Source organism: Synchiropus splendidus, chromosome 11 (assembly GCF_027744825.2).
Source record: "Synchiropus splendidus isolate RoL2022-P1 chromosome 11, RoL_Sspl_1.0, whole genome shotgun sequence".
Taxonomy (NCBI): domain Eukaryota; kingdom Metazoa; phylum Chordata; class Actinopteri; order Syngnathiformes; family Callionymidae; genus Synchiropus; species Synchiropus splendidus.
In genome coordinates this window covers 5,928,159-5,953,388 of record NC_071344.1, presented here as the reverse complement: position 1 = coordinate 5,953,388, position 25,230 = coordinate 5,928,159, and the positions used below count along the sequence as shown (strand labels likewise).

The 25,230-nt window shown below is 45.5% G+C and overlaps 2 protein-coding genes across 4 annotated transcripts; both read left to right on the top strand.

The window, feature by feature from the left end:
• Window positions 1-230: 230 nt before the first annotated feature.
• spon2a (spondin 2a, extracellular matrix protein) lies at window positions 231-12,064 on the top strand. 2 transcript variants are annotated; one of them, XM_053880051.1, is made up of 6 exons: window positions 231-1,364; window positions 4,110-4,338; window positions 5,972-6,192; window positions 9,655-9,846; window positions 10,112-10,283; window positions 11,228-12,064. In XM_053880051.1, the coding sequence occupies exons 2-6, from the start codon at window positions 4,110-4,112 to the stop codon at window positions 11,413-11,415; spliced, it is 1,002 nt and encodes a 333-aa protein (XP_053736026.1). In that variant the 5' UTR covers window positions 231-1,364; the 3' UTR covers window positions 11,416-12,064. The 2 variants fall into 2 exon arrangements, with proteins under 2 accessions (XP_053736026.1, XP_053736027.1); XM_053880052.1 differs by having other exon boundaries at window positions 243-367.
• Window positions 12,065-12,811: 747 nt separating this feature from the next.
• kdm3b (lysine (K)-specific demethylase 3B) lies at window positions 12,812-24,947 on the top strand. Of its 2 annotated transcripts, XM_053879744.1 has the most exons (25): window positions 12,812-13,263; window positions 14,590-14,754; window positions 15,062-15,175; window positions 15,727-15,832; window positions 16,398-16,522; window positions 16,619-16,678; window positions 16,847-17,524; window positions 17,592-18,729; window positions 18,802-19,018; window positions 19,092-19,306; window positions 19,378-19,530; window positions 19,602-19,709; window positions 19,786-19,913; window positions 20,160-20,484; window positions 20,571-20,824; window positions 20,925-21,197; window positions 21,268-21,439; window positions 21,526-21,616; window positions 21,686-21,816; window positions 21,892-22,011; window positions 22,329-22,352; window positions 23,231-23,370; window positions 23,451-23,627; window positions 23,704-23,838; window positions 24,140-24,946. In XM_053879744.1, the coding sequence occupies exons 1-25, from the start codon at window positions 13,060-13,062 to the stop codon at window positions 24,218-24,220; spliced, it is 5,334 nt and encodes a 1,777-aa protein (XP_053735719.1). In that variant the 5' UTR covers window positions 12,812-13,059; the 3' UTR covers window positions 24,221-24,946. The 2 variants fall into 2 exon arrangements, with proteins under 2 accessions (XP_053735719.1, XP_053735720.1); XM_053879745.1 differs by lacking the exon at window positions 22,329-22,352 and having other exon boundaries at window positions 24,140-24,947.
• Window positions 24,948-25,230: the final 283 nt, after the last annotated feature.

Below are 25,230 nucleotides of genomic sequence, written 5' to 3'. Positions count from 1 at the left end.
CGGCAACGGGACACCAAGGAAAATAGACAACGCTTGGTGCTGAACCTTAAGAGAAGCCAATGTGGTGTTGATTACCTTGTCAGCATCGAGGTTGCTGAGTTTACGCAGCCACCGAGCGACTGGAAAGAGAAGCGTGGTGAGACAGAAGAGAGGGATCGCGGAGGAGAGGCTGTTAACCTCCTTTCCATACAAGGAGAAGCAGGGGCAGGGAAGGGGAGGAGGGGGTGAAGAGTAAGAGAGAGAGAGGAGATAGTGAGGGGAGGGAAATGTAGACGAGGAGATAAAGACAGGGGATAGAGGATCACGCCTGATAAAGGTAGAGTCAAGGTTACGCTGGAGGACCCCGCCGACTTCTGACCCAACACAGGTAACTTTCATTCATTCTCTTACGCTTGAGGACAAACTGTGGACTGCAGATAGAAATGAAGCATGTTGTCAGGTGACGTTTCAGTCACAGATACCTGCACGGGAGGGAAATAATGTGGAAGTGAGCCGGCGTAACTTCAAACTACTATTCAGCCTCAACCTGTCTTCTGGTGCTGCCAGTGTAGAGAGTTTTTAGGGTGCAAAATGAGCAAGATTTTCTCCCAGATCAGTCGCTTATGTCTGCTCCTCTTTGACAAGTCCGCAGTTCTCTCTTTGGTTGCAGCATGCAGGGGTGACTGTGGGCATTATCTCTGCGTGACTCTGCCGTAATGACACAGCGAAGGTGCCCATGGGGCGGCAGCCATTACGTTTGGCTCTGTGCCGCTCCGACCAGTTTTATTACGTCTTATGCCTGAGGAAAAAAAAAAAAAAACCCGCCATCCATCCGTCTCTTTCTATGAGGAACGATGAGCATAGGCATTTAGTGCCGCTGCGTAAAAAAGATTTATGTCGGCGAGAAATACGGCTCTTCAATAAATACCTCAGTTATTACAGCTGGCCAGTGTGTTTCCAGCAGATCAGCTGGTGGCCGCCGGTCCGCGGGATTCTGATTGTGCGCCGTGCAAATATTCCAAAAATGTCTCTTTAGTGTGTCACAGTGTCAGTGTAACAAGTTCAGAACAAAGGTCAAAGACTCCGAGGGCCACTGCTCTGTGCTGAGTGAAGACTGGTCTCGTTCCCATTCGCCTTCCAAAGCATGAAAACATCTACCTGTTGATGAAGCAACAAAGGCGATGCCATTCCCGTTTCTTTGCTTTTAATCTTGTTCTTACACCTTGTTCCGTTTACTCAACCCATTTATGGATAAAAGCATTTCTTGCTTTTTAACCACACTATAAACTCAAGATGTTCCCTCAACTGAGAGCTGCCCACTTAAGGACAAACCTCCAAAGACTTGTGTCACCAACTGGCCACCAGCTTTGACACGGGTAGAAAAGGTTGGTTCAATAGTTTGCATCTGTATTTGTCAGGGCAGGTGGTCGTGATATGGATACAAATTGATTGATAAACCTCATACTTCAGACCAGAAGCCTTAAAACTTAACTTACCACTTAAGGTTGACTGCAAAATATCCCTCAAAAGTGAACTTTCCAGTAGTCCAGAAGAAAAAGTCACTTGGGCCACTTGAACTGGAGCTCAATTCTAGTGGCAAATCATTCTCTAGAAATGACCAGAGCTTCTTCCGCTCAACTCCATGGAGGCTTCTGAACAACACATTCTCAATCCCAAGGTGTCAAATGATGCTTGAGGTCCGCTGTGAACATTGCATGTTGTCAATGCTTCAGGCGTTGAATCACGTACCCCCTTCCTCGGCATCTCCTGGTGAGAGGTTTTGTAAAATAAATCAATTGTTTGGGGCAAAGGTTATGCCATGGGGTGGCGCTCTGCGAGGTTTTGCTCTTGAAATTAAATTCACTCATAATATAGTGCTGCTTTCCAGTGTCTGAGACTTTCGTAGAAGATCACCTCCCTGGTCTCGGCTGGTTATTCGGGTCCAGGTCCAAGGGTTACATTCATTTCAGGAACTCCTGCTGCCCGTTTGTGGCGCTGTCAAAGAGCGCGTCCATCATCAGACGCAACTATGCCATGGAGAGCTTGCTCAGAGGCTACACAACTACGTGTTGAGTTTGCCATCAATACGTTGTGCTGTCTGGTCCAGACACTGCAGTTCACCGAGGTGACGCTCGGGCACTTAGTTTCCGAGCGAGCTAGTTCGAATGATCCCCTTCAGACTGGATGAGAAACCAGAGCCTGGTTTGTTGTTGGACCGGCTGATGTATTAAACCGTGCTTTTGAATGATTCGCTCCTCCGCGCCCCCTATTGACCTCTGATGGGGCTAATTCCTGCTGATGTCAACTCCTGGAGCTGAAACGTGAAGTCACTCGCATTTTTGTCCACTGACAAGTCTGGCTTCAGTTCAGGACGCCAGGTGTAGCAGCACATTAAGAAACAATAGCCCATTGAGCGCCAACTTTTTCCGCTGTTTCAGATGACGCGACCCTGATGATGTGACAGCAACTCTGGACTTTATGTCCTTTTAACAGAACTGAATTCACCCGCAGTTTTGGTTCTGTGCTAGGAGACTGAAGATGCACAGTTGTAACCGCATACATAAACATACAAAGTAGTTCAAAAGTCTCAGCGGTGGAGGGCTGACTGGGAGGTAACATGAGTTTTTTTCAGATGACCTTTGACAGGACTGACCTGGTTTTCTTCAATAAACAACAGACACCTGTGTGCAGTGCCCGAAATCCAGGTCAAGAGCTGGTCTTTGTCAAGACGATGACTATGTAGTCATCTCAGATTTGACCACCACATGTGGCGCCCTGCTGGTCAGACAGCTTCAGTCTTCATCCCAGTGGTATTTTAACGGCGACGGTCTGCACAGGCACTCGGTGCCGCTGAGAAATCATAGAAGGATGGTCAGAATCGTGTCAGCGGTGGAGCTCTAGTGGCCCAGTAACACAATCTGAAGCCTGGAAATAGACTTCAGGGACAATACGCAGCTGGACATGGTTGTTATTTGTGCGTTTGTCTGCACCTCGCTGTGTGTGCGTCCAAATTTAACGGTCGACATGCTACAGCTGCTCGGAGGTTTTTATATCCAACACACTGACATCTACAACATCCATCCGAAAACCATCCTTCAGTCTGTCAGCGCGTCTTAATCATCTCCCACTGATGCTGGAAACTGCTGACATGACGTCACCTTTTTCCCTTCACATTCGCTTTGTCCTGACTTCATTAAATGATTCTTGCTGTATTTTAAATGAGCGTGTGGAGGGAAACAGCATTTATTAGCATAACTCACAGAAAACCTGACATGAGTGTTCCTCAGACAGAAACCATCCAAAACATCACTGGCTTGAATGTGTCTCGAGCAAGTATTCAGCACATTCCTCCTGCTGACTCTGCAGCCAGATGGTCAGGTGGTGAGGTCAGACACGTGTTGCATGCACTGCTCATCTGGGTTGTTTATTAGGCCGCTTCGGACACAGGCATGAAAAGCATCCTGCTTTGTGACGACCACACACTCGCAAATCGATGGCTCTTGTTTCAACAAACTTGACATGACTCAGTGGCAGTTTGGTCATCCTTTTGTGAAGATGTTGACTACTCCATTCTGGGCGTATTTCTTTAGAGAAAACAGAACCCAGCTACCAAGGGTGCAGGGAGACATTCACTCACACTCACTATTTGGAGTCACCAGTTCAGCTCAGATGGACTGGCAACATGTCAACTTGCCCAAGAAGTCGGTGTCTCTCTGAATGAGGAAAACTAGGAGCAAACACTAGTCAATGAATGAGCATCCTTCGTTCTTCTTAGGGAATTTATCAATGTATACAATACCTAATAGTGAGAACAATCCCTATTATGAATGTTTAAAACACAAACTTCCCCATTTCCAAACGGACTGATAGTGCAGGGTGCCGTTCCTGTGTAGCTGTAACAATCAAGAACAAACAAAGACTTGCTAAGCAAGAGGGAAATTCCCGAACCTGTTCCCAAACTCAACGTTGTCCTGGTCGGTTGTTGGTTTGAAGGTAAACCCTGTCTGTGGTTTGTGCTGTAAACAAGCCACGTCCATCCAAATTCAATCGCAATAACCACATTTTTTTGTGAAGAATTATTGTCGCACCTCAATAATACGTTTTGTTTTCCTCTGCTTTTTTTTTTTTAGATGATGTCGTCACGACACCAGACCAGCGGCTGGCTCCAGCACCTACTGGTGGTCCTAGTCAAGATCTGCCTCACGTTTGAAGGCCTTCTTCGTCCAGTAGGTGCCGCTGAATGCACTGCCAAAGGGCCGGCCTCGTACCTTCTGGTCTTCACCGGTCACTGGAACCCGCAGGCCTTCCCAAAGCAGTATCCGCTGTTCCGTCCTCCTGCGCAGTGGTCCAAACTTATCGGTAAGAACTGACACCACATGACACCCATGAGTCCCAGCATGGATGTTACGAAGCCAGAATATGATGTAGTTTGACTGAAAGTAGGCTCAAAACAAAACACTATTATTGTGAGTTGAAGACTCTGCCGTGCTCTTTGAACAGCTATGAGTGAACCAATAGGTTGCAACCCCAGTCCAGATTTAGTTCCTTATTGAATGTTTCTTTTCTTTTTCTTAATCTCCAGTCTGTCCTTGAGAGCCTTGATCAGAATGACTTATGTTGTTGTTCAAAAAATGTGGGGTCTGTGGTCAAATTCGAGTCTTCAGATGGAGAAATTCTGCAACAATGGAGCCTGGAAATGGGAGCCATATTGGTTTCCTCCTGCCTTGGGACGATTCCGTCTTTCATCATGAACCTTATGAATAAGATCAGGGACACACTGAGCTGAATGAGGATGAGGTTGGTGAAGAGTAGTGGCTAGTCAGAAGTCAAGAAAGTGCCGGAATGCATTGGCTTAAGTTGCTCATCAATGTGTCGCTAAAGTTTTTTGTCGGACGCGAAGACAGGAAAAGCTTTAACGTGAAACAGAGGAGCAATATATGACAGTCTAAAATCCGTCCCTACTGTCTGGTAGCGTCTGTCCAGTGGTGTCTTTTAGCGTTGATTCTTTCCCAGCGGTGCACCACAGTGTTCGGCACAGAAGACTGTGGAGGAGGTGGTTGGGTGTGGTAGGGCTTTCAGCTCAAAGCCAGGGGATGAAAAGGAAACAAGTGAGGCCCTACTTTCCATGGAGGAGCACTCTGGCTGGCAGATGTTTGCAAATGTATATGTGCGAGTGTGTTTGTGTGTACATGAGTTGGGGGCATCATTTGTATAATGACCCCCTTCTCTGTCACGACCTCGCACAATGTCTTTAGTGTGCGCAGGTCCTGGGCATCATTTGGCAGAAGGAAAGAAAAACACATGGAGTCACTGCGCAAATAGAAGCCCAACCTGCCAAGGGACTTAGGGACCTCTAATGGGTTTGTATTGGGGTGACCAGGGGGGCAGTGGAGCATGGATAAAAGAAGGAGCTGGAAAGTGTTATCAGATTTCAAGGTCCCGATGCTTTGATTCGTCGGGATGGAAATGTAATCTAGCGCATAAGTAAGGACAGTTTGGGCCGAAACTGGATCGTGTGTGAAGTGTGGTGAGAGACGTGAGTGTGTCAGTACATGTGTCAAGAGCATTTACAAATGACGGCATGGCGGCGCGTCTGCGTGAAGCGCTGGATGTGAGGTAAGGCAGAGAAATGAGAGCATTTGTCAGCGTGTTTTTGGCTAACCTCACTCTGCCCTGGAAACCACCAGTCTGGCCAGTAGCAGCGAGGCTTTCAGTGCGCTGCTCTGCTTCAATGTAAATACGAGGGTTGAGTCGAAGCAGACAGTTTCGATCATGAAATATGAGAATGGGAAATTAAACGGACCTGATTGATGAAAATAAGCAGCAGCGTTGGCTAGTTCTGGTTCTGTAGGCCGGTTGGTAGCCCGACAAAGGTTTTCATCTGCGACACGTGAAAGTGTCGGAGTTCAAAGAAGTTTCCATTCTTGTCCTGAAAATCTGAAAATGATGATGAAAATGAAAGTCACCTCCCTCATCCCTTCTCTCTACCTAGCTGTGACTCATAACCACCATTATCGGCTGTGGGAGGAAGGAGCGCGGGCCAGTAGAGGGGTGCAGAACTTTGCTGAACTTGGGGTGACGGTGGAAATAATGAAGGAGGCCAAGGAAGCCAGAAGGAGACGTTCGGTTGGCGCCATGTACCGGACAGCTGGTATCCCTAATGGCATTGGGCACAGCTCCACTGAGTTGCTTATGCAGCCCCGCAACTCACTGGTAATTGAAACAACACTCACTCAAACACACACACACACACACACGCACGCACGCTCTAACACATCTGCTTGATTAAATCTGTTTCGTCATCTGGTGACCCGGGCCTTCACATTCGTACGGACCCAACACTTGGCTGGTTCTTTCCATGATCCAATCAGACTGTGTTTAACCTAAGTGCTTGAAGCCCTGCAGCCACAAACGCCCACATCCATCCTGCACGGTCTGCACTTTGTCTGCCGCCCGTCCCACTCCACTCAGGCAGCTTAGGAAGGGGCCCAGGTTGAAATCCAGTCACAGCTTAGAGGTGGACAATTTATCACCACATCTGAAGCACTTTTAAAAATAAACCTCATCTCAGTGAGAAGAGTATCTGCCAGAAATGTGTTGCGGATTGGAAAGGAAGGAGGAAATTGTTGAGGGTTCACAGTTTCATCCGTTTAATCTCACTCCCCTTACCTGGGCCACGTAGGCTCACAAGGGCGTAGCATGCTCCGGGTCTGTAGGTGCAGGTGCCAGACAGACTAACTAATAGCTAGCGTGCTAACCCATATGTTGTACGCCTTCTCCAGTGGGACAGTTTTTGGGAAGTTTCCAGACCAGTTGTTGACATTTTAAATCACAGTTTGCTTGAAAACAGCCCGTCGAATGAACGTTTTAACACTGTAGTCTGGGTGCTGAGTTCCTGCCAGGTTTCTCTCAGCGTAGCACGTCTCATCCTTCCCTCCAGGCATGGCGAAACCACGGAGGGCTGAGCACATTATGCTACATTAGCATGGCTAGCTGGCGACAAGATTGCGCTGTCATTACGACTCGGAGTTGGCTGCAAATCAAACCAAACGGAAAACTCCCCATACGCTGAGAGCAGCCTTGAGTAGAGGCCTCCTTTGATGCTAAAGCACAGGCAAGAATCCTGTGGGCGGGTCATGACGTCAACAGGCTTCAGGGCTGATGCGGTCTTTAGATGGCTGTTGACTGGATTTGGCCCCTGAGCCATGCGTTTGACACATGATGTTGGTGAGAAACGATATATAAGTCCCCAAAAAGCCTCCATATTTGAGTTGGTATTAAATGTGTTGATGGATTGAACTTCAGTATCAAACCTTGATTCACCCTTGAGTTTTTTTTTTTCCTTCTCTCAGCCTTTCTTAGAATGCAACCCACGCTTGTGTGTCTTCGGAAAAACATATTCTAATGGCTGCTACACATGAGTGATTTCTCTGCTACTGCTTTCCGGACGAAATGCAGATCTGCTCAATTCTGGATGCGAAAACCATAAAAGGCCTGAACAGTGTAGGCCTGACAACAGCCACTCAAACGTCTGGGGTTTATTCAGGGTCAAGTACGGCTCACGAACGCTCCAGTTTGATTTCAAGCGAGTCCAGCCGCCCTGCCAAGTCGCTATAATAGCGCTGAAATTAATGGAATTGGGTCAATTTAGTGCTGAACTACATCAGAGCACAGCAAAGGTAAAGTTAGGACGTGTGTTTTTTTTTTCTTGCCTTTTTGGCTTGAGGTTTGAGGTGGAGTGAGATATGGAATTACAGGAAAAGTCGGTGGTCAGCGGTCGAAGGCAGTTGTCGAGATACGACTTGAATTATGATGACCTACATTTGTCAGCCGGTTCTTAACACCAGCGCCGTGAACGCTCATAAACAAGTCTGCCGGTAAGTACTTGTGAACAGCAGTTTTACTGCCTGTCGTCTCTGCATGTGACGTATGCGGCTGCTGCCACGCTTCACCGTGGTGTGGGCAGGAACTAGAAATCCGGGCTAGTCAACGGTGTTTCTGACCAACTGATGAGAATCAGCTGAAATCTGTGAATGCGCTTGGTCTGTTTGTCCCTGGTAAACTCATTCGTCTTACCACAAAGCAAAACATCCACACGCAATGCAACAAAAATTCCCAAACACACAAGATTCCTATCTTTGATCTCACACGCTGTAAACCTGTAATTGGAAGCAGGCAGAGAAGATGAAGTAAATGCCCTCCAACTTTTATTATCCCTAAAAAGTTTAGATTTTGGAGGATCAGTGGCACCAGACACAATGGAATAACACCAGCTGTGTGCTAAGCGTCTCCTGCTACCGGGTTGGCTCGCATGTTCGCGAACGTCTCCCTCTCTGGAGGTTTTATGGATGATTTGCTGCCATGCCGAAAAAAAAGTAAGATGGATCATGGGAGCTTTGAGTCACTGTCTGTACCCCGGAGATGCTTTCTGGCCTGTGTATTGCAAAGCCACAAGGGCTGAAGATGTCAGAGCGAGGGAAACCCCTGAGTAGACATCCTTTCAGATCGCCTCAATGGATGCAGCAGCAGGGATTCTGCGAAACACTGCTGTTTCAGAGGAGACTGGAGGGACATGCGCGAGGGAGGGAGTGAAGAAAGACACGGGGTCCGCCAAGGATTTAAAAAAAAAAACCCTCTGATGTCTGGTTTAGCTGCTGGCTCTGAGTCAAGACCCTTGGTGTCACACTGACCTGAACCCAAGTCAGATTGTCCCCTGAACTAGCTTCATGTCTGTTCCAGCTACATATGCAACACAACCCATCCTGGGTTCACATTCAAAGCCTGGACGTCTCACATGTCATAACCTGAGCACCGGGAGGATTTCAGCTGATCTTCTGTTGTCTGCCACCTCGGCATGGGCCGACCTCACTTCCTGTATGAGGTCACCAGCTCCTGAGATCCATCTATCACAAAAGAGACACTGTCCTGTCCAGTAGAGGAAACCAGGCACACATACACACACGTCCAATTACCAAGGCCTGCCCAAATAATTTACAGACTCCGTGGTCCTGTTTCTTGTTTTTTATATAGCAAGCTGGAGCGTGGTATTTGAATCAGACTGGCTATGATGTGATGCACAGCTCTTTCATGAGTCTCCAAGAGGCTGTTTGATCCAGTGTTTTTTCTCCAATTTAGACCAGACTTGAGGGAAGTTCAGTGTTGCTCTGGGAGCTGAGAGTGAAATGGTTACAATCGAGTTGGGAAACTCAATTTAAACCTTGGTGATGTCAACAGTGTTGATTCTACGGAGGCTTGAACACAAGCCTCTCTCTGTCTGGCTTCTTCAACTTTCTTTGTCAGAATATTTGCCTTTGCTTTTCAAAAAACGGACTAAATAGAAACTAGAAAAAAATTGGAACGTTCTTTGTGTTTTATTGGGTAAGAGATTGTTTCATTCATCTACATATTTCCACCAACCCAAGGCCCGCTGGCCAAATTCGGCCTGCTAGAGTCAATTTTTGTGACCGTCGAAAGCTCAAACTTGAATCGAAAACTAAGATGCACCAAAATCGCACCATTGTAAAGCCCCACCTTCAACGATTATTGTTTTTGTTTAGATTTTTGAGGGTCAACCGGCTATTTTTTTAGATTCAGAAAGCGCATTTCTCAAGTCACAAACTTAAATCTCAGAAGGGAGTTGAAAACTATTATTTATTTATTTTTTCTGATGGCTAGCTCTCCATGATGGTGAAGATGATTCCAAGCCCCGACTGGTTTGTCGGTGCAGACAGTGTGAACCTCTGCGATGGTAACCAGTGGAAACAGGAAGTGACCATTGACCTGCAGCCTTTCGACGCGGGGACCGACAGTGGATTCACTTTCTCCTCTCCTAACTTTCCAACCAGTCCTCCAGAAAATGTAACAAAGGTGAGTCAGTCGCCAAATGGACAAATGCACATATATCAGTGAGGTTCCAGTGGGATGTTTTTCCTGGAGCTGACATCATATGGGAGTGGGACATAATTCTTTACTGTCAACTTCGGCTCAAGTCCCTAACCTAAAGTGATGTGAGGTTAACTCGCCTCTCTTACATAATGGCTCCTTACCCAGCATGTGTTTTTAAGCAGGCTGTTGAACCTTTGTTCGGAATCTGCCAGCTCCACAGCGGAATTATTCCAACTGTACCTTTCAGATCACCTCTCAGATGCCAAACCACCCGGCCAACTCCTTCTACTATCCACGTCTGAAGGAACTTCCTCCGATAGCAAGCATCAAGGTCACGCGGCAGAGCAGACCCCACGACCGCCACGCCCCCATGTCCAATCACATCATGCCAAACTCCATCAGTCCCAAACGCTTCTCAGGTAAGAGCAGGTTGAACCTAAACTTTTACGTAGTCATCCCTTTTTCTTAGAGTCTGACTGCGCCTGGCTTCCATTAAGTGCTCTGCAAAAAGCTTCAAGCAGACTCAAGCCAAGCCAATGTGACCCGGAGAGTGACGAAACATTTGCATTAGCAGTCACCTGAGTCGACATGGGCAAACAGGAAATGCAGAAGGACTTGAAAGGAGTTTTTAGAAACCAGGCCTGGTTCTTGGGGCCATGGGCAGCGAATGTGAGACCTTTTATTGACACACTATTTGGTAGCACTTGCTTTTTTTAAGGGACTCAAGATATTTTTCTTTACCGTACTGTCAATGCTTTTTTATCATGAGGCTAACATGGACAGTTATCAAATTGGTTGATGGTCAATACAATGGTTTGAGTTTTATACATATGTTATACATATTAAATAGTATTGTTTTATGAATATCATTTGATTTGATGAGTGCTCCTTGTAGCTTTACTTGCAACCAGTTAAAAACAGTAGGTCAGTCGGAAGCTTGAGGAACATCGCCGATCAGAGAGCCAGAATTGTCTACCCTCGAAGACTATAAGAAGCAAAACAAGCTATAAGCAAAACAAGATTCTGTCTCCCGGGCCATCAGAACCACCAGAAGGGCCACGATGAGCTTCTCTTTCAATTCACCTCTTTGTCTTTTTGATGAATTGTTCCCCTCTGCACACATTACCATGAAATCTGGGCTCTGATTGGTGAACACGCCGCCATTTGTCACAGCATTATTTGTCACGTGAAACTCGCTGAAGTTGCAACCCAACTACTGATGCTACGATGACCTCACATGAAAATCAGTTGCTTTTGTTGCTTGTACAGTAAGTCATACTAAACAGCAGAAGCTTGACCTGCAGCATGTGCTAAATCATGTACAGTTGTTTTTCATCACGGCTATTCTTCCCTCTTACTACAGCAACACCGCTTGACTGTGAAGTATCTCTCTGGTCCTCCTGGGGTTTGTGTCTGGGCCCTTGTTCAAAAGGTGGAGTCCGTCACCGCACACGTTACATCCTTCTTCGGCCTGCAAATTCTGGCACCCCGTGTCCCGAATTGGAAGAACAAGCTGAGTGCATACCACACAGCTGTATGAGACTCCAATAACCTGCGGATCAGCTGAGCGCACAAACTGCCAGTATTCAACACTGGGACTCAAGATATCGCTGCTGGACCAAAGTCGCCAGATTTTGAAGAAATGGTTGAAAATGCAAAGTGTTTTTTTTACATCGTGCGGACAGATGAGAATGCTTTGTTTGGGCAACCCAGACAGGAGAGTTCTCTTGGCGGGGTTCAGTGGAAATATCACAAGGAGTATTGAGAGAAGTTTGGATGGATGTGTTGAGGTTATAGTATAATTTGAGGGGTGGTGGACGGTGAATGTCTTTACAGTAATGAACTGTGGAGGAAATGTAACAGGTCATTATCAGAAAAACAATTTCAACACACACACACTCGTCGGCACATAGAATTCCTTGCACGTACTTCATACCTTCACAAGGTCTGGAGAGTTGGTTTACAAAGGTAACTTGTACATGCTTGGCTAGTGCAGCTCTTTCAAAATAACCTCACACCCCGATTTAGAAATATCTCTGTCTACAACTATCGGCTGTAAGCCAAATGCTTCGGGACGGTTTTAAGACGCCGTTTTTATTTGATATAAATGAGCAAGGTGTTCATATAAGGATACGATTTTTGTATTGTCACTGACCTGTTTTGATATTCTCATGTCTGGATTTGTACATAGTGGTGATGTTCTGTATACAACTGCTAAAAGATTTTTCAATTAAAAAAGCTTTTGTTACCCCATGTGTTTGAAGTCTGAACTGCGTCGAGAAAATTCATGTTTATTGTATATTGACGTATATTGCGCGGTGGCACCGTCTAGTGGTGGGGATTATAAATCCCCCATATGCTCAGACTGAATTTCATACGAAAATATGCTTATTCATAGTTTTCTATTGCTCTTGGTTCAAACAGTTGCAACAGAGTTTGTCATTTCTCTTTCGGGCGCAAACATATTTACTTTGCAGGCACTACAACTGTAGCAACTTCCAGTTAACACTAGGTGGCAGTGCGCCCTTGGTGCCTGTTTAAAAGTAAAAAGTGTGCAAAATTATGTTATTTTGCTTCAAATATCATTTGCTCTAGTTTTGCCTTCATATATCTGACACCGGAGGAAACCTATCCTAGTACTTAGTTAGGTCATCGGCGATGATGGAGCCAAAAATTCTAACTTATTTTCGTTGATTTATTGATTATTTATTGTGAAGAATACCCATTCTATTTGGTGATAAGACCAGAATATTTCTAGCTGTTTCCCATCATTTCGGACAAAACTTAAAGGTCCAGTCATCTATTGAGAATCGCTGCTAAGACTATGATTTATAGTTTAAATATAAAAAATACAGCTAAATGACTTCCACGCAGTGTAATTCCCTTCTGGTCCGCTAGCGACCGCTGTTTCCTCCTGGCGCTCTGCAGCTGTCTACGAGGAGTGCGTTTGATTGTTGCAGGGCTCAATGGCGGACATAGCGGTGGAGTCTCGCAAGCTCCGAGGACAATAACATCTCAGCTCGTGAGCATTTCTGGCGTGACCCGGTCCGCCGCTGCGTGTAACTTCAGTGTCATTACGCGGTATTGACACTCATTCGCCATTTGTCCGTGCGTGTTTACGCGTTCTCGACTTGGCATCCCGAGCGAAGAAGTTACTCCGTTCACGGTGGCTCAGTAGATGCAGCTAGCTAAACCATGGGCGACTCTTTCGAATTGATCGGGAAACGTCTCCTCTTGCTCCTCGACGACGGAAGGACCGCCAATGGAACCGAGCCGCAGCAGGCTGCTCTGGTGCGGGAATGGCTCCGGGGGACGGTGCGAGCGGTTCGCGTTGTTGGCCTCCCCGTTCCGGAGAGCAGTGGAACGAAGACGACAACAAGCCATCCTGCAGGGCTGACGGTCAGTGTTTACATGCAAATGGAGCCGTCGCTGTGGAGGAAACTCGCCAACGTTACACCCCTGTCGCGTCCCTTAGCATTGCTGACACGAGTGCTGTGTCGTCCTGTGTCCAACTATTGAAATATGTCGAGTTTACGCTGACAGACGTTAGCCCGCTAGCATTGGTCGAACAACCGGCGAAGCAAAACTCGAGGTCGGGGATTTCATGGCCTCCGCTTTGTTCCTGTCTCTTCTGTTTTACGGTCAGCATTGAACTTAAACGCTTTCGCTTTATGTTAGTAGTGACCATCATCCACAAACGAGCTTCTTTACACGTCTTGAACGTGGTGAAATATCCCGCAGTTTGCTACGATCATGCCAGTTTTGTTAGTCAGAGGCCTCGAACTCAGATGAGGCGGTTAAATAAACATAAACTACTATCTCAGGAAAAACATCAAATGCAATAACGATCGTAATAAATGCCGTTGGCCGCTACATTTCATGTGAAGATGAAGCACACATTCGAGTGGAATTAGGTGACCTATATTTGTGAACAGATGCCAACAATCTTGTCTGACTCAAAACGAGCTTTTATAAGTTGTAAAACACCATCATATTTATTTATAGGTGCGTGCTTTGGACACCTTCCATAGTCATGCAGGTTTTGGCGGAATGAGCTCTGTCTGTCAATTTAATATTCTGCCAGTTAGATGGTTTAGAAATGTGTCAAGACACAGAGTAGTTATTGGTTTTTATATTGTGAAGTCTCCAAAGAGGGTGGCCATGTCCGCTGCTGAATACGACTTGAGGGTGTGACTGCTGATATTGGAGGGGATCTGGGATTTTTCCATTGTATAGCCACTGTTTTCATTCACACCACCATCGTAATTATAATAGTGATATAGCACCTTTCTGAAAGATTCTCTCAAGGTGTGTTTAGAGGCAAAACAAAAACAGGAACACACAAAAAGACTGCACATTTCAACTTGGTAAAAATGAGTCTTTACAAGTTGAGATGCAGCTTGTATTTCGGGCGTCCTCAGGCAGGCACTTCTAAAGTTGAGTGCTGACCATGCTTCATGCACCTTTCTGTTTATATGACACAGGATTGGATTCAGCTTGTCTGTCTAGTTTTATGTGTGCAAAACGTTACGGGTTCATACTGGTCTGTCACAGATCAAATGTTTATGTGTAGTCAATTATTTGTCTTTGGGACTCAACACACCATTTGAATTAAATAACTTTTGTTGTTTTTAAAATCCACAGTACAACCACGAAACCTACCATCTTGAACTCTGCCCTCCTAAGATGTCCAAAATTGTAACATTTTTCTGTATTCTCCTGAAGGTCTTTGTGGAGTTTGAGAATGCCTCGAAGAGATGCTCCTGGGTGCAGGTGTTTGATAGCAGTATCAAAGCTGCCTTGGTTGAAGATTCCATTGTTTGGACTAAATGGAATGACACTTCTGGGAACTCTGGGGCTCCAGCAACAGCTGTGGCCTGGCCAGCGCTGGTGAGTATGAAGTGACTCACACTGTTTGAGTTCTGTGTTAAATATTAATTGTCCTGCAAGTCCGCTTGAGTGTTTTGGAATGTCTTGCTTGCACATAGTCTTCAGTGTTGGGAAGCAGTCTTGACAAATTTGACAAAACATTCTTTGGTAATGACAGTATAACAATATAACAACAACTAATAGTTAATTAAATTCTCTGTTCATGTTTATTACGAAGGTTTTAGAAAAATCTAGAAGGTAAATGAGGGTTGGCCATCAGGGACCAGAAGACATGTGTAATAGTTACATTTTTCTTTGTTGGTCTTAGCTCTTCCGCTCACTTGTGGACAAGACTGGTTTGGGGTCGATTGTTGCTGTGGAGCATTTTGGAAATAAAAAGCTGGAGTTCTTGCCTGACAAGAAGTCAGTCCAAAAGTTTGAGGTATGTGTCTGACGTTTGTTTGTTCTGTTTGAGGTAATGAAGACTGGTATAAAGTCAAGTAATGCCCACATTCACAGAGCAGGAATTAGGCAGGCGGCTTTGAACTAAATTCAATCCTACTGTGGGACTAATAAAGGCCATGTATTGTACTCAATCTCATCTTTTGATTTGGCGCTTTTTTTGACAGCTTTCGCTCGCATGGTTTAAACTCTGTCTCATGTTATGGTTGTCTATGCTGATGAATAGCGGCAGTAAATTGCAGAACTGCAAATAATATTTTAAATGACTTGCACAAGGCAGTTAATGATTAATACAGCCTTTTGCAGCTACTTTTTTCTTGGTTTGTCTTTATAATGAAACTTACTGAAATAGTAATGACAATATTACGCACTATTATCTATTAATTTGTGTCATTAAGATTGTTTGTCACTCTCTATATGGATCTTCTGAAGTTCGTAAAGATCTTTTTAAAGTTGCTCATTAATTGTCTTCCAATTGAAAGAAAAGATCTATGATGAATGTAAATATTACAATGTGAGTTTTGATTTTAGACGGACAAGGACATGAGACATCCTTTGATGTTGGAGCAAAGCGCTCTGCATGCTGCTGTTTCCAGTTGGCGCAGTGACTTTGAACTCCAGGAAATCTTCAGAAAAGGTGAGATTTTCTTTAGCTCACACTCCGTGTGCTGTTGGGACTATCGGGTTTACAAAAAAATATCCAATGTCTCTTACACTAGCAAATATGCAGTATGAAACTTAAGGCAGGGTCATTGGGGAGTCAGGGTATGTGTTGCCCCCTTACTTGGAACGGGTTGCTCGTATGACACAATCAATCCTGTGTGTAAAATGTTTCTGGTATTAAGAAGTGTGAAATGGCTATTAGAAGCACAAGATCCCATTGTGGCTTGAGATACCTACCATGGGTCAACCTTCTTATCAAATTAACAGGTGATTTAGGGAGTCAGAAGGATTTCAATTTGCTGAGTTGCTGGTTTGATCCCACCCTAGATATGTTGGTGTCCCTGTGCAAGATGCTGCTTCTAATAGTTCATATATATATATATATATATATATATATATATATATATATATATATATATATATATATATATATACACGAGCCATTTACTGTTAGAATTAACAAACATATTCCATCTATTCCATTCACTTGAATGGTCATGGATGCAACAGAAAGAAATGTCTGCTCTCTCTGTGCGCAGGTTCCTATACTATTCAAGGATGCAGGGTGTGTGTGTACCAGCCAGAGTCAGATGAGTGCTGGGCTCCAGGCCTCATCTCACATCATGACCCGGTCTCACATATTGTGGAGATAACGATGGACAAGGTTTACACTTTTATCTCTTTTATGTCTGTTGATCTCTTAATGATGTTTTGTATGCACTGTGCAAACTGGCTTCAATGAAATCTTTTCCCTCTGTAGAGTAAAGAAAATCAGATGCTGGATCCGCGAGTGGTTCACATCAAGCTGGCAGAAAATGAGGTGGGATTCACTCTGCGCTTTTCATGTGGTGTTATATATGGTGTCTTCAAAACATTTGACAATTCTAAACCCTGATATTCTGCTTAAACAGTGGCATCAAAGAAACAAGTTTCCTTCTTAATGGTCCTCAAACTTAATGTATTTAGTTTAAATCTTTTTCTCTTTCAGCCTGATATGAATGGACAACGAAGTGAAACAATAAAGTGCGATGGCGGACGCAGACGTAGGACTGCTTCTGAAGGAGAAGACGATGTGAACTTAAAACGTTTCAAAGGAGCAGGGAACTTGGGAACTGATGGACAGGACTCCAGCGAGTCGAACAGAACTCCAACTGAAGGAAGCGATGGATGGAGTGGAGCTGTAGTCAGTAGCACGACTAAGAATGGCAGCAACTCGGAGGGAAACTTTCTTCAGAGCAGAGTTCTGGCCTCCAACACCAGCTTGTCACCGCAGACAGACCAGTCAAACTCTTCTTCGCCTCGCTTCCCTTCCAATGTAAATGAGAATGGTCGTACTGTCCCCACACAAGGGACAGCGGATTCTACAACAGCAGCGTCACACACCCTGAACCCTCCGCCTCTCAAACCTGCACCATCTCCCTTCTCCTCCACATCGTTCCCTTCACTCGGACAGATGCCTAGCCTAGTTCCAGGAACACCATCTCCAAAGGCCCCTCAGACAGACAGACAGGAGGCGTTGCAATCTCCCCTTTCCAAACCAGCTACGCTTGTTTCCCCTGGACCTGTTACCATTTCCTGGACTTCACATGACAGCAGTCCAAGTGTTGCAGTCTCCACGTCTGTGGGTTTTAATCCAAAGGCTCCTTCGTGGGGAGGCCAGGCTGAGGTAAGTTTATTAGTGTCTTTTGACAACTACCACATCACTCTTACTTTATGCTTTTCTAATCTGTCAGGCTTCAAAGTCATCATTGGGTTTTGGTTTGGCGTCTTCTGCCGCTGCTGCCCCAGTATTCGGAAATGTTTCCTCGAAAACCAACGGCACTCCTACCACCTCTTCATCCTCCCAAGAGCCTTCAAAGCCATTTGGGTTTGGATTTGGTGAAGCAAAGAATGAGACTCAAACTCAGAATGATAAGAACTTGTTTTTCCAGTGCATGACTCAGAGTTCTGGGTCCAGCCCAGTCCGAGCCTTGTCCCAGAACCTTAGCAGTGAGCCTGCTAACCTTTTCAAGCATTCCAATGAAGGACTGAAAACACCGGATCAGTACAAAAAGCCAGAGAGTCATCCCACAGGAAATGGATTATTCATTAAACCCTCGTCAGTCTTCCAGGGTGTTGGTGGATCTGCCCCCGGCACGCACTCAAGTGCGGTTGGTATGGCGACGGCTTCTGGAGCTCAAAGTTCTCTGCAGAGCAGCAGTAATGGAACAACTACAGCGGGTTTGGGACTGCAGCCTGGCGCAGCAATGTCAGATAGTCATCAGAACCTTTTCCTGCAGGCCTCTAAGAAGCCTGCTAACCCATTCCCGGGGCACGGGGACAGCAAAACATCACACACGCCCTTCAGTGGGTTTTCTGTGGCCGAGTCGCCCAACCTTGCGCAGCCTTCAGACGGCAGTGCAAACCTCTTCACAATGGCAGAGCCACCCAAAGGCATTTGCTCATCTTCTTTCCCAACAGTTTCAACAATTGCTTCCACCAGCTCTTCCTCACCTTCAACATCCTCTTCATCATTAAGGCCTCAGAGTGAGGGATCTCAGATGGGCGGTCAGGACAGCCAAGAGATGCCCTCTTCCACTTCTGGATCTATGTTTGGAAGTGCTGCCCCTGGTGGACCGAATGAAGTGCCTATGTCATTTGATCAAAGTCAAACGCAGAAGTTTATGTTGGAGGAGAGGGCGCAGTCGTCCAAACGTGACTCCGAGTCCAGCAGCAACAGTGATCTGTCCGACCTGAGTGAGAACGAGGAGGGTCTGGAGAAAGGACAAATTCCTGGTCAGCTTCAGCACACGGCAAAGGATGCCCTCATGTTGCAGAAGGCTAAAGTACAGGGGGCACCAAAAAGCCGTCCTCGTAACAAACCTTTCAAGGGTAAGTTTTTCCCAACGCCTGTGCCAAGTTTGGGAATAGTTATGCAGTGTTATGATGCTTCTCTTCCTGCAGCGGGACAGTCAGTGCTCAAAGATCAGAGTAAGGTGCGGCGTCTAAAGCAATCAGGCGAATCCTTCCTTCAAGATGGCTCCTGCATAAACGTGGCTCCCCACCTGCACAAGTGCAGAGAGTGTCGCCTCGAACGTTACCGTAAATATCGCAGCGCAGACGAAGACAGCGATGATGAAGATGATCCAAATGTAGCTTGTCGTTTCTTCCACTTCAGAAGGTAAATTGACTCGCTGCTCACATTCCTAGTGATACTTCTCAGTGCTCACTTTGTTTTTGTTTGCCATTTGTAGGCTTGCTTTTACGCGTAAAGGGATATTACGAGTTGAAGGTTTCTTGAGCCCCCAGCAGAGTGACGCTATGGCCATGGGCTTGTGGTTACCTGCACCTGCTGTCCAGGAAGGTTTGGATTTGGATACGTCCAAGTACATCCTGGCTAATGTGGGAGACCAGTTCTGCCAGTTGGTCATGTCTGAAAAGGAAGCCATGATGATGGTGGAACCTCACCGTAAGTCTGGTCTATTGTAGATGTGTGTATATCCATGTGTTCAGTGCTCATGCCTGTTGTTCGACCTGCAGAGAAAGTAGCGTGGAAACGAGCCGTCAGAGGGGTGCGAGAGATGTGCGACGTTTGTGAAACCACTCTTTTCAACATCCACTGGGTTTGCCGCAAGTGTGGTTTTGGCGTATGTTTGGATTGCTATCGGCTTCGACGCAACAGGCCGAGAGAGGGTCAGTGATCCACATGAGATGTTTTTTTTAATCATCTATCGACACTGTCTAATTCCGTTTTTCCTTTCAAGACATTGAAGAAATCCCTGAGGATGATGTCTTCTCTTGGTTGAAGTGTGCCAAAGGTCAACCTCATGAGCCCCAGAATCTAATGCCTACACAGATCATTCCTGGAACAGGTAATAGTCCTGTCACTCTTATCATGCTCTTCTCTCTGCGATATATAAAAACGGATCTATTCGTCATTGATTTCAGCCCTTTACAACATTGGTGATATGGTCCATTCAGCAAGAGGCAAGTGGGGAATCAAGGCCAACTGTCCATGCACCAGTCGACACACAAAGCCTCTCATGAGATCCGGTGCCCCCAATGGAATATCTCAGGTACCACTTGTCCTTGGCTGTCCTGTGATTGGTCACTTATGCTAGGGAACCTTGGACAGAGCGCCTGGAGTAAATATCCACTCATGCATGCATATTTGGCAAAGTGGTATCACCACATCTTTTTTACCACATGTGACATGCTGAAAATGACTCTAAAGTTCTATTTATGTCATAGGACTTTGATGATGGCATGTCCGACTTTGTCACTGTCCTGATTCTTACAATTGCTCTGTTCTTTATTGGCAGTCCAATACAAACAGTAGTGGAAGCAGTGCTTCTACTCCTTCAGCATCTTCTTTAGCCACTGCACCAGCTGGCGTGGCAGCAGCCCCAAAGACTGACGGAGAACCATCAGCTGTTAAAACAGAAGGTGCTACTGTACCAGTATCGTCAGATAGCGGGGGCGGAGAAAGTGTGGGCAGCACTAGTAACTCTACTAGTGGGACGTCTTCGCCCTCCAGCATCACACAGCCTTCAGCTAAGGAGTCTCGCCCGTCAGGAGAAGGCAACAGCTCTGCCCTTCACTGGCTGGCAGACTTGGCTACACAGAAAGCAAAGGATGACACAAAGGGTACGTGAGAATAAAAAAACAAAAACATTTGGCATATCTCTTGCAAATGCATCACTGTGAAGTAACGCCACCTTGTCTTTTTCCAGAGACTGGTTCACTTCGCTCTATGATGAGCAAAGACTGTCGGCCGCCTTTCGGCCTGGACTCACTCAGTGCATTGTCAAAGCCCTCAGCATCCAGCCCTAAACTATTTAACAGCCTTCTACTGGGCTCCAGCATGGCCCAGTCTAAACCAGAGGGGTCCAGTCTCAGAGATTTGCTAAACTCTGGACCAGGCAAACTTTCACAGGGACCTGGAGAGAGCGGAGTCCCATTCCCCTCTGTCTTCATTTCATCAGGAGTATGTATTATGAAAATCTATTTGCGATGACATTAACAGCTGATAGTCCTTCAGGTGACAAATACTTGTACCTGTGACTGAATTGCCTTTTTGCCAATAGAGTGACAAGATGAAGAGCAGCCTTCCAAACTTCCTGGATCACATCATCGCCTCGGTTGTTGAGACCAAGAAGGCTGAGGGTCGCCGGACTGGACAGTCTGAGGGGGGTGAGATTGGCATATTGGGAGGTCGTAAAGAAGGAGTCATGGGCCTCAGTGTTCTGGAACCACATACCTCGCACTCCTGGCTCTGTGATGGGCGACTGCTATGCCTTCAGGACCCCAGGAACAGCAACAACTGGAAGATTTTTAGAGAGTGCTGGAAACAAGGACAAGTGAGAACTATTCTCTGTATTGGTGGTTTAAAAGTATAATTGTGGCTGTAACTGTGACTTTTGTTTTCAGCCTGTGCTGGTGTCAGGAATACATAAGCGGCTTAAGTCCAATCTGTGGCTCCCAGAGGCCTTCAGTGAGGAGTTCGGGAACCAAGATGTAGACCTGGTCAACTGCAGAAATTGTGCTATTATTTCTGATGTGAAGGTTCGCGACTTCTGGGACGGTTTCCAGGTCATCTCCAGTGAGTGGACTCAAGTCTATATAAGTGCTTTGTTTGAGCCTCCTCAGATCCTCAGTCTTGGTCAATGTTTTCAAATTTGAATGCAGAGCGGCTGCGAGACCCTGAGGGCCAACCCATGGTACTGAAGCTGAAGGACTGGCCACCAGGAGAAGACTTCAGGGACATGATGCCTACAAGGTGAGTACGACCAGGAGGCCTGGGTCAGTTTCACGATGTGCTCAATATTCATTGAATTTCTCGTCAAAGGTTTGATGATTTGATGGACAACCTACCTTTGCCCGAGTACACAAAAAGAGATGGGCGTCTGAATCTTGCTGCCCGTTTGCCCAACTTTTTTGTGCGTCCTGATCTCGGACCAAAGATGTACAACGCCTATGGTAGTTTGACTTCTCCCTTCATCTGCCCTTTATGTCAATAGCTACCGTAACCTATTCTCTCTGGGTATTTGTCAGGCTTGACGTCGACTGAAGACAGGAAGGTGGGCACCACAAACCTCCACCTGGACGTGTCTGACGCTGTCAACGTCATGGTTTATGTTGGAATACCTCAAGGAGAGGGGGATCAGGAGAAAGGTGAGCGCTTCTCTGAGAGCGTACTCCTGTCAATTGAGTTTCCTTGTTGGTACATATGTACAGCAATCCTCACGTCAGAACTCACACTGCCTCACAACATATACGCATCTAACGTAGGTCTTTTGTAAATTATCATCATATTGTTCAGCAACATGAATTGTGATATCAGACTCGTATTTGTGTGCAAATACCTTTAAGACAACAGCACTATAATGGTGGCTTCAGAACTAGTTTCTTTGAATTTGATGGATTGGACCCTAAGCATTTCATTCAATTGGTCTCATTTTATGTTATTTTGCCCAAATTTCTCCTTTCAGAGAAAGAAATATCTGGACATAAAGGTTTGTTGATTTTTGATTGTACTATTCCAGTAGCATGCCCTCTTTCCTGACTAACTTCCCTGAAACTTCTCTGCCATCCTGGTGTTACACGATTTCCATGCTGACTCCCCTCAATAAAACAGATCTTAGTTGAACTTTACGTGCTATTTGAGGGTGAGGGGTCGTAGAACTGCTGCTGTGTCTCAGCAACAGGATGATGTATTGGAAAGTGCACAAGTGTTGACCTTTTTTAACATTTGAAAGAGCAATAGAAAATATATGTTGTGCATACATGATCCTTCCAAAATCAGTTTCTACTCTGGGTCTAACTCAAAGAGGCACGAGCAGGTAATGTTTAGAAAACATGTTTGGGTTTGAAAGGTTTTTCTGGATCTCTCCAGCCATTGGTTGTTTTGTAAAGATGTTGTCGAGTGTTAGTAAATGTGATTGACTGGTCTTGTAACAACCTCTCTGCTGATTCTCAAATGGTTAACAACAACTGTTCAACTCCACTCTGCTCATTAATCTGGAATGTTTCTAGAAGTAGTTACCTCCTTTCTGATGCATGTTTTTCTCCTCACAATTGTACTTATGATGGAGGCGGTCATTATTTATGCCTCAGGTTTTCCATTTAGAACCTCCAGGTAAATATTTGCATCTAAATAGCATTTCTTTTGACCAGAAACTATAGTCTTTCTAAAGTTGGTGACACCACTTGAGAACTCCGCACCTCCATGTTTTGGGCAAAACTGTGTTTAGTTTTGAAGGTTACGTTGGCTGTGATGCCTTTACTGATGAGTGGCCATTGTTGAACTCATCTGCATTCAACTACACACAAGTATTGCTGTGAATATGCCTTTTAAACACTTGAACGAAAATGTTTGTAAATGTTCCTGCAGAGGTCATGATCACTATTGAGGAGGGGGACGTGGATGAGGTGACCAAGAGGAGAGTGTACGTGGGTAAGGAAAACCCCGGTGCTCTCTGGCACATTTATGCTGCCAAGGATGCAGAGAAGATCAGAGAGCTGCTTCGAAAGGTCAGACCACACTCCTCTTACTACAGTGTGCTGTCGCTGAGAGTTAAAATGGTAGTAAGACGTGTGTCTGTGGGTCTCAGGTGGGAGAGGAGCAGGGTCAAGAGAACCCTCCAGACCACGACCCCATTCATGACCAGAGCTGGTATTTGGACCAGACTCTCCGCCGCAGGCTTTATGAAGAATATGGCGTCCAAGGTTGGGCCATCGTGCAATTCCTTGGAGACGCCGTCTTCATTCCGGCGGGTGCTCCACACCAGGTCACTTGAACCTCATCACTCAGTTGTCCTCTCCGGTCGACCCTCTGTGTTCATCTCCATGTCTTTCCTGTCTCAGGTGCACAACCTGTACAGTTGTATCAAGGTCGCAGAGGACTTTGTGTCTCCTGAGCATGTGAGACACTGTTTCAGACTGACCCAGGAGTTCAGACATCTATCCACCACCCACACCAACCATGAAGACAAGCTACAGGTTAGTAGGAGAGTCCTCCTCAAGCATTCACTCCCTATCAGCTGAGTGCTTGCTAGCTTTTATCCTTTTTAATGTGCTCTTGTAGAGAGAGGTTTTCCCAGAAACAGTTGTTAAAATTGATCTTAAAAATAGGGTGAAACTAACATTTGGCTTTAGTTGATGTAGTTACTCATAGATTTTGTCAAACCTGATGACATTATCACGCTAAAATGAAGGCATCTGTGGATTCAGTTATATTAATGGGAAACATACTTTTATTTGCGCCATGAAAGTGATCTAAGAATGTGGTTGTTATTTTCAGGTGAAGAACATCATCTATCATGCAGTGAAGGACGCTGTTGGCACACTGAAGGCCCATGAACCTAAACTAGCTCGTCCTTAGTTCCTGCTCTGGATGCTGTCGAGACCCCTCCTCTACACACAGTGCATCGGCTTCATGCACACGTGGGCTCCTGAGAAAAAAGGTGGATAGTTTTTTAGAGCAGTAAAGTCTCATCGGGGGTGGGGGGAGCAGCGGGAAGTAAAATAGGGGTGCTCAGCGCTTCGATAAGGGACATCCTTTATCACTGTTAACAAGTTCCCTTAAACTTGTCTAGTTGTTTTGGAATTTTTTTAACAACTGTATTTAAGGTCCGTGTGATTGTTTTGTTGTTTTCATTGTATATGTAAAATGTGTGGGAGGAATCAGCTGACGTGCCTTCGGAGCAAATGTTCAGCTACCATATAAGCGACGTATCACGAGTTCTGGACTCACTTTCCTTATTGTACTTCACTAGGAACGAGGTTCAATCGTTTTTGTAGATTTTGGTTATCACAGATTTGAGACGGCTCCTTCCTCGGGCGTCGCTGGAAGGAAAGCAGACCAAAGTTTTTTACCTTCAGTTTTCTCATGCATTCAGAAGTCTTTTTTTTTTGTACACCAGAAGAAAGAGGGCAGACTCGAGGTGGAATTCTTTTTTGGTTTTCACAGTCACCTGTTGCTTAAAAAAAGGAGATGCAGCTGAACAGAACTACTGGCCATTAATGTCGCATCAATATATATATTGATCTAAGCAGTCTGTATGATTTTTCACAATAAAGTTTACAAAAACAAACGTCATGGGCTTGTTATTTAAGCTTTTACTGTCAGTGAATATACAGGGTAGTTTTCATGGAAAAAATAGGCTTAGTATTGAGGCATTCAGTTGGATGCACTTAGACAGGGGTTCACTGTTGGTGAAAATGTTCTTGCTCTGCAAAGGATTTCAGTTCATCTGGGTTTCGATTGGGGTCTGTGACAATGTCTAGTTTAAGCTCAGTTTCTTAGGTGGACTCCTGAAAATGGCTGGTATCGTAGTTCTGAGCCCTTTCCAAGCACAACAGGAGACACATTTCCCAGTTTCGATCCAAGAC

Excerpts from the sequence above, each read along its gene's own strand:
- spon2a (XM_053880051.1), top strand. The coding sequence starts at position 4,110 with ATGATGTCGTCACGACACCAGACCAGCGGCTGGCTCCAGCACCTACTG. Across the intron at positions 6,193-9,654 it reads TGCAGCCCCGCAACTCACTG|CTCTCCATGATGGTGAAGAT; the intron begins GTAATTGAAACA and ends TCTGATGGCTAG. Across the intron at positions 10,284-11,227 it reads CAGTCCCAAACGCTTCTCAG|CAACACCGCTTGACTGTGAA; the intron begins GTAAGAGCAGGT and ends CTCTTACTACAG.
- kdm3b (XM_053879744.1), top strand. The coding sequence starts at position 13,060 with ATGGGCGACTCTTTCGAATTGATCGGGAAACGTCTCCTCTTGCTCCTC. Across the intron at positions 19,914-20,159 it reads CCCCCAATGGAATATCTCAG|TCCAATACAAACAGTAGTGG; the intron begins GTACCACTTGTC and ends CTTTATTGGCAG. Across the intron at positions 23,628-23,703 it reads CGGCGGGTGCTCCACACCAG|GTGCACAACCTGTACAGTTG; the intron begins GTCACTTGAACC and ends TTCCTGTCTCAG.